The following is a 12,395-nucleotide window of genomic DNA, read 5'->3' on the forward strand; positions in this document are numbered from 1 at the left end:
GTACGTCGAAGGCCCTGGTGCCTGGTCCAGGGCTGGACACATAACCTGGACACACTACAGGGCTCACCACAGCCTAGTTGGTGCACCTACCCCCCAAGCCCACCCACACACACCCCCACATTTCAGGAAAGTCCTGCCTGTTGGCATCATCTCGGAGAGTAGGGGGTCCCCATACTCCCAAAAGGGAGGACCTGAGCTGGCACTGGCTGTTAGCATGAAGAGGTCTGTGGGCGTGTCTGCTGGTGAGCCCCAGCCCCCATGTAGAGGGATAGGGGCACGGGGAGCACAGGTATCCCTGTGCTGTTTCTAGCTGATTTCCTCCTTCTGCCTCACAATGCTTTCCTTAACCAGTTTGCTGAGCTCTCGAATACTCTTCTAAAACTACAAATATCTGGAGGCTCCTGCTGTTAAAATGACAGTGTGAGATTGCTATCTTCAAGAACACGTTTTCTGGGCACAGATCAGACAGGGAGCCTGTTCTCACTGGTGTGGGCCATGGAACCACAGGGAAGAATGGACCAGGCCACACCAAAGTCAAATTAACGCCACGGAGTAGAACTTGCCTTGGCAAGAGACACAGAATGTAAACACTGGGTTTCTTAATATACAGTAATCTCAAATTTGATCCCATATTCGTGATGCATATTTAAGGACTATTTCTTTGTTGGAGCTAGTTTTGTTAAGAGTGGGGAAGAGAAGAAAGCAGGAGGAGAAACAGGTGGGTGAAAAGCAGGGAAGGAAGAGGACGGGGATGTGGGGGCCCGGGGGAGGTGGAGGGAGAAGAGATGCAGGAGAGGCCAGGGGCTCCCACAGAGTCCCTAGGGCCGCCAGTCCTTCTTTCAAGTCTTCCAGCCATTCAGCAATCCTTTGCATAGAATCTGCTGGCCCAGGCACCCTGGTGAGGCTTGGGACACGCAGGAAAGGATGCAGGAAGCCAATTCCCCACAGTGCTCACCCCTATGGAGAAGATAGACATCACAGGAACTGATTCAGTACAACAATGCTAAGGTTCCTGAAGGGGATGTGGAGCGTCAAGAAAGGCCTCCAGGGGAGCTGGACCTTACTGAGGGCTCAGGAAAAGGCTTCTCTACAGTCAGACGTTGTGCCAAGGTCTTATCTGGTTTGGGGGAAAAGGGTGGAGGGAAGTACAGGTGTGAGGGCTCTGGGATGTGTACCCTGGAGGAGGCAGGAGAATGCACTGTGGTCCCAGAAAGGAGGTCCTGACTCAGGCCAGGCAGGAGGGGACAGGACTCTCACTGGTCTCCAGTTTGATAGTGACTCACACAAGTGAACACAGGAGTGACCAGGCAGCTAATTTGCCAGGGGCCCTCGGGTGGGACTGCACATCAAAGGTGAATTCTGTGCCATCTCACAGCCAACTCAGAAGCAAGATGGAACAGGGCGGGGCCATGAGCAGTTGAAGGCTGAGACAACCTCTGCGCACTGAGTTTGTCTATAAGAGGAAGCAAGGGGGGGCGCCTGGGTGGCTCAGTGGGTTAAGCCACTGCCTTCGGCTCAGGTCATGATCTCAGGGTCCTGGGATCGAGTCCCACATTGGGCTCTCTGCTCAGCGGGGAGACTGCTTCCCTTCCTCTCTCTCTGCCTGCTTGTACTATCTGTCAAATAAATAAATGGATAAAATCTTTAAAAAAAAAAAAAAGAGGAAGCAAGGGGAGAGGAGAGATTCAACAGAAAGAGACTGGTAACAAGTCTGTTGCTCTGGGGCACGTTCCTTTGGAGGTTACCATAAGACAGATGTCCCATAGTGGCTGGAGGCAGTGGAGAAAGAAAGTGGCCAAAGAAGATAGCCCAAAGCACCCCACAAGCAGTTTGGCAGAGAGGGAAGAAATGGCAGTGGAATGTGCAGTGGTGGCTGGACAGGGCTGGAGCGGGCCGGGGCTGCGAGAGGAGAAGAGGGCGGCCAGGAGGGTGGGCCAGCAGCCCAGAGGCTCCAAGGAAGTCACCGAAGTCTTTGGAGAGTGGGGACATAGGCCAGATGAGTTATGTGGGAGGAAGGGGACTGCAGCGGGGAGGGGTTCCCTGCAAGGGAAGGCCGGGAAAAGGTTCCAGATGAAGAAGTCCGTGGAGAAACAGAAGGGAGCCAGCCAGTGAATGCCCATCCTTTCTTTCGGCTGCTTTGGGATTCTCACTGGCTAGTTGGGAATTAGCACTGAATTCAGGAGCAGAGCAGCCTGGAGTCAGGGCCTTGGGGCAGATTAGAGGGGAAGTCTTGGAGGTACTTGTTCTAGAGCCCAGGCATGGCCTCCCCAGCAAAAGCGTTCGACCTCAGACTGGGAAAAGATTCCTGTGGAGAGTGGCTCTGAGGGTGGCCTGTCCCCTTACTTTGCACTCACCTGTGAACCTGACTTGGGCTGGGGCAGTTGCTGAGACAAGGCGCAGGTGTGGGGCTTCAGGGAGGAAGAGGATTAAGGCTCTGCAAGGAGCCACAGCCCCTCCCTATGGTCCTGCAAGGCAAGGACGACCAGGTGGGGGAGTTCTCATGGTCGGTAGAGCAGGAGAACTGACCACCTATCCCTGAAAAACAGGGACCGGGACAGAGGAAGACAAAACCAGAGGGCAAGGGGAGAGGGGGAGGGGAGGCAAAAGTCCTCCAGAGATAGGCCAAGCCACAGCCAAGTGAGAGTCCTGGGGTGGCAGCAGTGGGGGAAGCAAGGAGGCAGCCCCGCCCCTTGAGCACAGCCTCTGGCAATGAAACCCTCCCAGCCAGGTTTGAAGGTCCAGTGTTCACCTGACAGACACTGCCGCTGTAATAAACAGAGGCTGGAGGGAGCACCTGAAATAAGGCTTAAGACTGGAAGGAGACAAAGGGAGCCCCTCCACGCAGTCACAGGCCCTCCTTGCCCCCAAGCCCTCTCCCCTGCTCAAATCTGGCTAAGCCTCCAGGCCACTTTCATCTAAATGAAATCCAGAATCGCTTGGGTGCGGCAAACAAGTAGAGCTGGGGCAGATTTTCTGCCGAGGTGCTCACCCTGAGAGAACAACCCGCAGCCCGGAGGGGAGCCCCTCCCGTGGTGCGCCGCGACTGGCTTACACGGTGTTCGGGGACATCGTCTCGATCACCTAAAATCCATCATGCTGGAAACACTCACACCGTGGAAATAGGCAGATGTAGAGTCAGGGCTTCTTCCCCCGAGAGCCAGGTGTTAACCACTCAGCAGCACATCGGCACATCCCGGGCCGCCCCTGACCCTGGCTCTCTCTCCACAGTGAACGGGAAAGCCACCATCACCATTGAGAGCCGTGCCCCGACACTCTTCATGTTCATGCTCAACGGCAAGCAGGAGCACGGGCTGCTGAGCCTCCGGAAGAACGGGATGAAGCTGGACATATACCCTCCGGCGGTGGGCACCCACAAGCTGCAGATCTTTGCCAAGGGCAACTCTGACGTCTATAGCTCAGTGCTGGAGTACACGCTCAAGTGCAACTACGTGGACCTCAGCGTCCGGCTGCCGGCCGAGCTGCACCAGCCCGTGGGCCCCAGCTGGTTCTCAGAGCAGATGGGCATCGTGAAGCCCTCCCACCCCGACCCCATCATCCACACCAGCGACGGGCGCTGCTCTATCAGCTTCGATGTGGAGGAGGGCATCAGCGTCCTGGCTTCCCTGCATGGGGACGAAGGCCCCATCACCGAGGAGACACAGCGACGCTACATCTTCCAGCTACAGCGGGAGAAGCGGGCCGAGCTGAAGGTCCAGCTGCCCCAGGCGGGCAAGTTTGCCCTCAAGATCTTTGTTAAGAAGAGGCTGGAGCCAGGCAACTACGTCTTCGTCTTCAATTACCTCCTGTGCTGCACCAACACCAAGGTGAACTGGCCCATGTTCCCCGAGAGCTTTGGCAACTGGGGGCAGGACAATGAGTTGCTGGAGCCTCTGTCAGGCGTGCTTCCCGCCAACCGGGACGTCTCGTTCAAACTGAAACTCCATGGGGTTGCCAAAGCCCTGGTGAAGGGGCAGGACACGTGGCCCCTGACCCTGAATCAAGAGGGCTACTGGGAGGGCAGCTGCAGCACGGCCGGCTGCCGCGAGATCTACGTCATGGTGCTGGAGAACGCCAACCACAACTTCTACTCCTACATCCTGAAGTACAAAGTGAACGCCCCTTGAGGTCTGGTGCCCCGGCCACCCCCTCCGCCCCTTCCCAGAGGGCCGAGCCCACACTTGCCCAGGGAGGGCCCGACGGAGGTGCAGAGAGCCCCAGACACCGCCGAGCCTGCATGAAACCACTTCGAGGCCTCTGCCTCAGTCTCTCCACTTGGCCACGGAGGCGGGGATGTTGCATCCCACGGCTTCACTTGGCTGTGGCCGCGGCCAAGGGGACGGAGGCATGGGCCCTTTAGAAGAAAAAGGTGCTATGTAAATCCAAGGTATTGTGAACCATACACCACTGCCCAGATGCCCCCTTCTCGTGTTAATGCTCTTGTTGTTTTTATAGGGTTGATGTGGGAAAGCAGGGAGGTTGCCCAGGCAGAAAGCTTTTCACGCGATGGTAAGAGAATTGTCCTTCGTGCCCAAGAGAGACCGGCCTGCAAGGCTGAGTCACCCTGAATGACTCACAGAGCCCCTTTCAGGTAGCCTCAGCGTCTCTCACGGATTCTTGGACCCCAGGGAGCGTCAGACTACCATTTTTTTCCCCCCAGACCTGACCATCTTCTGCATTCCTGCTGTCTCTTGCTCTTTAAGAGCCCTAGAGGAAGGAAGGTGGGAAGAGGAAGCTCGCCAGCCTGCGTCTGGCTGGAGGCTCCACAGTCCCAGAAACACTGAGAATGTGGCGATAGAAGAGTCAGGAGGGGGCTCCCAGGGCCCACTCTTGGGTGCCCTGGGTAGAAGGCCGGAGGGCCGGGGACACCCCAGCAGCCCCATCCCCTAAGAGTGAGAGTGCGAGGCCTCCGACTCCGCGCTCTCAGAAGCGCCCACAGTCCGGCTCAGTCTAGTGAGTCGGTGGCCCTCCAGGCTCTCTCAGAGGCTGGGCTTCCTTCAGGCCCTGGCCTGCACTTGCACGGGTTGCTTCAAGAGGCTGCTAGGCCCTTGAGGGGTTGGGGGGTCTTGTTGATAACCCTAAATCAAGACCTGGGCAGGGAGGCCAGGCAGGGAGTAGAGCAAATACCACAGTGCCGAGGAGACTCATGAGCTAACAGGGCTCTGCTGACCCCCAAGGGTCCCCACCAGCAAAGCCCACACAGGGACCTCCACCTGCTCTGGGAGCTGTTTTGGGGCTTGTCTGCATCCCATCTCCCTTCTGGCCTTTTTCTGCCATGAGGGACCCCTGGGGTCCTGCCTTCCACGCCGCCTTCTCTAGCCCTAGGAACCTCAGCTGCCCAGCGGCCCTCAGCAGCACCTCAGGCCCGTGTTGCCGTGGCAACGGCGGCAAGGCTGGCTCCTTCCTGCAAGGGCAGGGGAGAAGGAAGGAGGGAGAGGCCCTGTGTGGCCATGGCAGCACCCTCCCAGCACGAGGAGCCCCTGCCGGGGCTCCCTACCTCCTGGCTTGTCAGCTTGGCAGCCCCCCTCCAGTGTCAGTGCCCTCACCCTGAGAACTGGCACTGCCCAGCGCCCTTGCTCTCAACTACTCTTCTGCATGTCCTCAGGATCAGCGACAGCCAGCCAGCCGGATGCCCATGCCTCCCCTCCCTGCCATCATCCTCACATTCGTGTATTCAGCAAAGGTTCACGGGGCCCTTCATAAGCACCGGGCTCCGTGTGAGATGCTGTGGTAACAGAGGGAACCAAGGGGGTCCTGCCCCTGCCATCTCAGAGCTCAAGGTGGGTGGCAGCAGCCTGGCAGCACGCCAAAGAGGACTGCCTAAATTTCCAGGCTCCCAAAACTTCATCACCTCCCCAAAGGTCCTCGCTGCCACCCAACTTGGACCTGACCTTGAGCCATGTGACAGGGATACCCAACCCTCACCAGGTGGGGGCCCTAGAATACAAGGGCAGCACACCATGGGGGTCTGCGCTCTCCCCTGGCCTATGTCCAGTACCCTCTGGCAGGCTCTGCCACCCAAGCCTTTGGCACTGTTGTCACTCACACCTGGAAAATGCACAAAGGCCCCCAAGGCAGAACCGCTGTGCAGTAACCACGACGGGAAAACAAGGGGAGTTCTTACACCCTGAAAACAGCCTTTTTTCACACCTTTGATTTTATGGGCTGAAAGAAATGTGCTGTTTTATCCAAATAACAAGTGCCTTCTATGACTCATGTGACTCCCTGGACCCAGAACCATAGCTAGTCCTGATGAGGACAACATGTACCTTTTTATAAAAATAATATAACTAATCAGTACATTCTGGAGCGGGCAGAGGATGCCACTCGGCACAACGGGAGCTGCCCCAGAAAGGCCAGGCCCAACCTCTCCAAAGGTCTGCAGAGCAACCCGGAACCCCTCCTTCTGTGTCAACCTCCCCCCCACCCTTGTAAAGACAGCTGTAGGCACTGTCAGAAATCACCTGAATTTCTTTCCACCGAAGTAAAAATACATGGAATGAAATCCAATCTTCATGAATTTTTACACGCATGCTGCTCAGGATAGAATTCAGGGTTGCATTTTGAAGCCTTTTATTCAAATCCCCATCTTTGTTTCCTGGTACCCGAGTCCCGGCGTCTGGTGGAATGGCACGGGCGCCCCCTGGTGCCCATAGCGTGGAGCTGCCGGCGAGCGGAACTGCGAGGGCGAGCGGATCCCCCGGGGGTTTTAGGCAGAATCTGAAATTCGCTACTGAGACGTTTATGTTCAGTTCACTGGGTGTTCCCTCATGTACACACGGAGCACATCTTTGGCACGCGCAAGCCGTGAGGCGAGCTCGGGGCCTGCCTGGCAGGGTGAGAAGACAAGGCATGTAATACTCGGGGGTGTTTTCCGGAGAAATCACGTCTTGAAATGGAAACAACGCTGGATATGGGACCGGAAGAGACCGCTCTGACCGCGCTCGTTACTACGCTGGTGAAGGACCGAGACTGATCACACTCAGGGCTTTGGCCACAGGCAGAAGGGTGCAGAAGGTCGGGGAGGGTGTGGGAGTGGGGGGCAAATGGGCTACAACCACAACGGCAATTAACTCCTTTCAGTGTGCCAGCAGCACAGCTGGACGCCGTTTCAATCTGATTATGGTCATTGTGAGTTCCCCATATGCTGCACCGCCCCACCCAGACAGACTCCTCATGGCCTGCGGAGATTAAAAGGAAATAAATAGATTAACTGAAGCATGAAGGATTTAGGCTAGACATAAAGAACTATTTCCTGTTTTCAAGCAGGAGGGGCAGGGTGCCAAGAAAGTTTGTGAAAATCCTCTTCTCAAAGGACTCTGAAAACTGGAAAAGTTTTCCCAGTGGTCTGGGTTTTAGATGCTAGGCTAACTGGAAGGACTAAATTCTCTCTAAACCAGTTAATCCTTCAAGTACACTAGATCGTCCCCAACAAACACAAAGTGAACAGTACTGATTGCCACATCGTTCGCTGTTAGTAGTGTGTTCAGGGGTGATGTGCGTCTGTGTCCCACATCAGTTTCTCTGGGGTCTATCATTTCTTTTCATTGGAAAGAAGTAGCCAGAAATCTTAAGAGCTGATTACTTTTCATAACGTGTGTGTTGAGTTGTGTGGGCCAGTGGCTGTTGAGTAGGCTTTCCCCACATTGTTGCTGGTGTTGTTTTTCAATAAAATTTATATTCATTTTTATCCAACAATGTAATTATCGATCCGTACTTATCACTGCTCTCACCAGGGGGGAAAAAAATAGGAAAAAACACTTTCATGTTCAAAGGGAGTCCGCGGGGAAAAAAAAAAAAAAATCAATGTCCCAGCCATTTGAATGTGATGGGGAGATGCAAATGGAATGTCAGGCAAATAGCTATTTCACATTAAAGAAAACATAATTAGGTTAGATCAGCCCCTCTCTGGCTCACATGCCTTTGAAGAACATGAAGGCAGTGTTTCTTTCATTGAATCTTGTTTAACTTGAAATTTTTCAAGTCAATCCTAATTTCTGTTATTAGTAAAAGAAAAAAATGTACCCAAAATGCCTATCAGCCTTCTTTTTTTGTTGTTTTGAGTATATATCTATGTCTTGATTCTCAGATACAATACAGAAACTTCCCAGCAGGTTACCTAAACAGGTTATTCACAAATTAGACATTTAGGGAAATAGACAACACGAACAGCCAGGTACCCCTGAGAAGCTGCCGTAACCATGGAGACCATCGTCGTAGCTGTAGTGTGAAGGACAGAAAGAACTGTGTTCTCAAATCTGGCCTTGTAGCACCTCTCCCCGCTGGACCCACCAATGTGAGGCCCCCACGCACGTCTCCTGAGGAAGGAAACGCACGGATGGACCGTGTCTTTAACAGCATATTTAAGGAGAAGTCATAAGAGAGTCTCTTGCATTCAGAAAAGGAACTCTTAAATGATTCGGACAATCTGAGAGTGCCAACCAGGAGGCTGGAACGGATGACCTCTAACGTCCCTTCCAGTCCGGAGAGTTTGTGATGCTGCATCTCTGTGAACATATGCTGGCAGGTGGTAGCCCTGGGATTGTGTTTGGGAACGTCTGAAGGGCCCTGCTGTGTTAAGAGCCTGCCCTGCAGCCTCCAGCAGATTGAGCTGCCTGCTCCTCTCTTGCCTGAGGGCAAGGGGCTGGAGCAAACCCAGCAGAGGGACCAAAGGGAAAGCAACAGCCCCTGACAGGATGCTGCTTCTCTCTGATTTTGCAAGCAGGACAAAAGAAAATGAAAAGTCAGGCAGCGATTGGGATGCCTTCCCTTAGATATCCCACAGGCATCCCCAAATCAAAAGATACTGAACTGAAGTCACTTTTCTCCTCTACATTCCCTCCAACTCCTCCTGGGCCCCCAGTGCAGTAAATGCATCCCCATCCCCCAGGTAGCTGAGTCAGAGCCGCGATGGTCACTAGTGACTCCCTCATTCCCCTCAGTGATGAAATCTGGGCCATTCTGACCCACTCTCCCAGCCTCACATCCAACCCCAGCCTTTGCCATAATTCAAGCCTTCATCATCTCACAGCTCCGCTGTGGTGATTGCTTTCCACGATGATATGAACCCCACCACCACCAGTTGCCCCATGACTCCCCGTGTATCTTCTTATAAGAATATAGAACTATTGGTTGTGTTAAGACAAGGTTTCCATGAAAGCCTTTCAGAAGAAGTCTGCTGTCTTTGGAGAAAGGATAATTTGTGTCAGGTGCTGATGGAAAAGGTAGGTCTTCAAACAAAAACTGGTTTTGACACAGAGGCAGAAACTCCTCCTTTACCTGGATTCTGAAGAGGCCAGGTTCTAACTAAGGTCTTCACTCCGGACAGCACTATGTGGGGTGGCTCATAGAACCACACCTAAAGAGGGACCTGTGACAGGGTGAGTGGTGGAGACTAGCCTGAAGGTTAGCAAGCTACACCTTGTAAATCAGATTATCCACATCCGTGGTTCACAGGTTTCCCTGCTTTCCTCCTGGAACCAAAACAGTATTGATCATATATATGTTCAAATGTGCCAGGTGGGCTCCCTGGCAAGCAGATGCTGAGACAGAGTTAGGAATGCAAACAAGGTACTAGAGTGTAATGCCCATGAAAGATAAAGCAGAGAGAACTTCAGACAGCCGTCCAAGTCTAAACAGCCAAGCCCTATAGACCCCAGTCTGCTCAGTCATTGGCTATGGGCTGACCAGGAAAAGCTTGGACCCAGTTCAAAAGCTAAGACGCATGTTCGGTTTCTGATCCAGCGTGTAAGAAGTCTAGAAGCCAACATTCCCTCCAACAGATAAAAGGCTGACAAATGGAAAAATCAAACTTATGTCTGTAGGAGAAGTGAAGTCACAAGGTAAACCATTGTCCCCTCCCCAAACTGGAGAGAATGACAGCTGATACCAAGAATCACAGTCCACCAGAATAGGAGCCTCCCAGGGAATTATTGCCTGGGTGGGAAAACCTGAATTGTAATTGACAAATTGCTGGGGCTTAGTGTGGACAGTCTTGAGAGTTGAAAACTCTCCAGGGTGACCCAGTCATCAGAACCCCTACATTTTTGTGAGTTTTATCTCCTGGATCTCTACCAGGTCTCACAGTGAATATCAGAGAAAAATCCCCTCATGCTTCTGGGACAGGGGGAATGGATCCATCTACAAGCAGAAAATTAGTAAGGAAATAGTTGAACTCAACACCACCCCCAAATACTAGATACAGCTGGCATCTATAAACTACTTCATCCAACGATAGCAGATTACATATTCTTTCCAATTGCACATAGAATAGTCACCAAGAAAGACCACGTTTTGGACCATAAAGCATACCCCAATGGACTGAAAAGAATGGAAATTACATAATGTCTGCTCTCAGACCAGAGTGGAATTAAACTAGACATCAGTAACAGAAAGGTAAATGGAAAATCCCAAAATATTTGTAGATTAAACAACACACTTCCAAATAGCTAATGGGTCAAAGAAGAAATCTCAAGAGAAATTTTGAAATATTTTGAACTACAGGAAAATGAAAACACAACTTATCAAACTTTGAAAGATGCAGCAAAAGCTCTCTTTAGAAGGAAATTAAGAGCATTAAAAGCAAATATTGAAAAAGTAGAAAGCTCTGAGATCAATAATCTAAGCTTCCACTATAGGGAACTAGAAAAAGAAGAGCAAAGTAAGCAAAAGAAAATAAATGATTCAAAAAGAACAGAAATCAATAAATTGAAAATAAAAAATCAATAGAGAAAATCAGCAAAATCAAAAGCTTTGTTCTTAGAAAAGATCAATAACATCTATAAGCCTCTAGCCAAGCTAGTTAAGAAAAAAAGAAAGGACACAATTACCAATACCAGAAGTGAAAGAGGAGGTATCACTATAGATCCCATGCACATTAAAAAGATAATAAAGGAAATTAAAAATAAAAAATAAAAAAATAAAAGGATAATAAAGGAATACTATAGATAACTCTATGCCCCCAAATTTGATAACCTACCATTCCTTGAAAGACACAATCTGTCAAAATTCACACAAGAAGAAATAGGTGATCTGAATAGGCCTATAAACTTTTAAAGAAATTGAGTCAATAATCAATAACCTTCTACAAAAAAAGCACCAGGCCCAGAGAGGTTCGCTGGTGAAGTCCACCAAACACTTAAAGAAGAAATTATACCAATTTTCAATTTTCTACAACCTCTTCCAGAAGATAGAAGCAGAGGGCTTCCTAACTCATCTGAGGCCAGCATCATCCTAATACCAAAACAAAATACATTATAAGAAAATAGAAAAACAGATGAATATCTCTCATGAAAACAGATATAAAAATCCTCCAAAAACATTAGCAAACTGAATCCAACACAGTATAAAGCTAAGGCAGACCCTGAAGGGATTGCCAACTGAGAGCTCTCAGCTATCTGACATACCCCTTACAGGTAACCATCAAGTTCTCTCTTGACAGGAAAGCTGAGCAATACATCTCTGTGTCTACGGCAAAGGATTCAGAAAAGATTGGGTGTAGCTTCATCTCAAAGCCATCTGGGATCCAGTGATCACTGGTGAGAAGCCACCAAATGGTTTGTTGAAGGGACAGAGGTGGGATCCATGTCTGACAGGAGGAACACATCCTCCAAGGGCTGCCTTCAAGGTGCTGGAGACTCGACTGACAGAAGGCAGCTTCTTCCTTCCCTCTCCATCTTGGCCTCCTGCTTCCATCACCCACAGCAGCCTTAACACTAAAGCCAGAAGGATCTGCTCATGTTACACGCTTACTTAAAACCTGCCCAAAACTCCCCATTGTCCAAGGGGTAAGACTCAGTCCCCCACTGTCTTAGTCTGTTCTGGCTGCTGTAAGAGAATACCAGAGATGGGAGAGGCTAATAAACAGCAGAATTTTGTTGCTTACCATTCTGGAGGCTAGAAATCTGAGAGCAAGTCATTTGCAGATTCGGTGTTTGATGAAAACCCACTTCCTGATTCGTAGATGGCTGCTTTCTTCTTGTGTCCTCACCTGGTGGAGGGGACAAGCTTACTCTCTGGAGTCTCTTTATAAGGAAGCTACTCCCATCCATGAGAGCTCTACCCTCACGACCTAATCACCTTCCAAAGGCCCCACCTCCAAACACCATCACATGGGGGATTTGGTCTCAACCCATGAATTCTGGGGGGCATACAAACATTCAATCTATAATCCCCGCTGTGGCTTCACACTGTTTTCTCTGCTTTGTCTCTAGTTACTCTCCACAAGATCATTTTTGCAAAAATCAACCACATGACATCAAACAGGCCATGGACCCTCTCACCACGGTGCTTTTCACACATGCTGTTCCTTCTCACTGGGAAACCCTTCCCCCCATCTCTGTCTGGAGAAGCCCTGCCTGGTCTTCAGGGATCTGAACCAGCCCCTATCTGTCCACCCT

General features: G+C 51.1%; 1 protein-coding gene and 1 long non-coding RNA gene across 2 annotated transcripts in view; one reads left to right on the forward strand and one right to left on the reverse strand.

The window, feature by feature from the left end:
* The window catches only part of KY (kyphoscoliosis peptidase), a 45,351-nt gene extending 38,882 nt beyond the window's left edge, over nt 1-6,469 (forward strand). Inside the window, exon 11 of the mRNA XM_082718165.1 lies at nt 3,229-6,469. Coding sequence (XP_082574291.1) covers nt 3,229-4,124 — 896 coding nt within the window. The 3' untranslated portion in view covers nt 4,125-6,469. The remainder of the gene's footprint in view (nt 1-3,228) is intronic.
* An 84-nt stretch (nt 6,470-6,553) lies between these two features.
* On the reverse strand, nt 6,554-11,954 carry LOC309858788. The gene is made up of 2 exons (XR_014308322.1): nt 11,882-11,954; nt 6,554-6,826 (listed from the first exon to the last, which is right to left on the reverse strand). It is a non-coding gene; the product is annotated as an uncharacterized lncRNA (long non-coding RNA).
* Nucleotides 11,955-12,395: the final 441 nt, after the last annotated feature.

The sequence above is a fragment of the Mustela nivalis genome (assembly GCF_964662115.1).
Source record: "Mustela nivalis genome assembly, chromosome: 1".
NCBI classification, from domain to species: Eukaryota; Metazoa; Chordata; class Mammalia; order Carnivora; family Mustelidae; genus Mustela; species Mustela nivalis.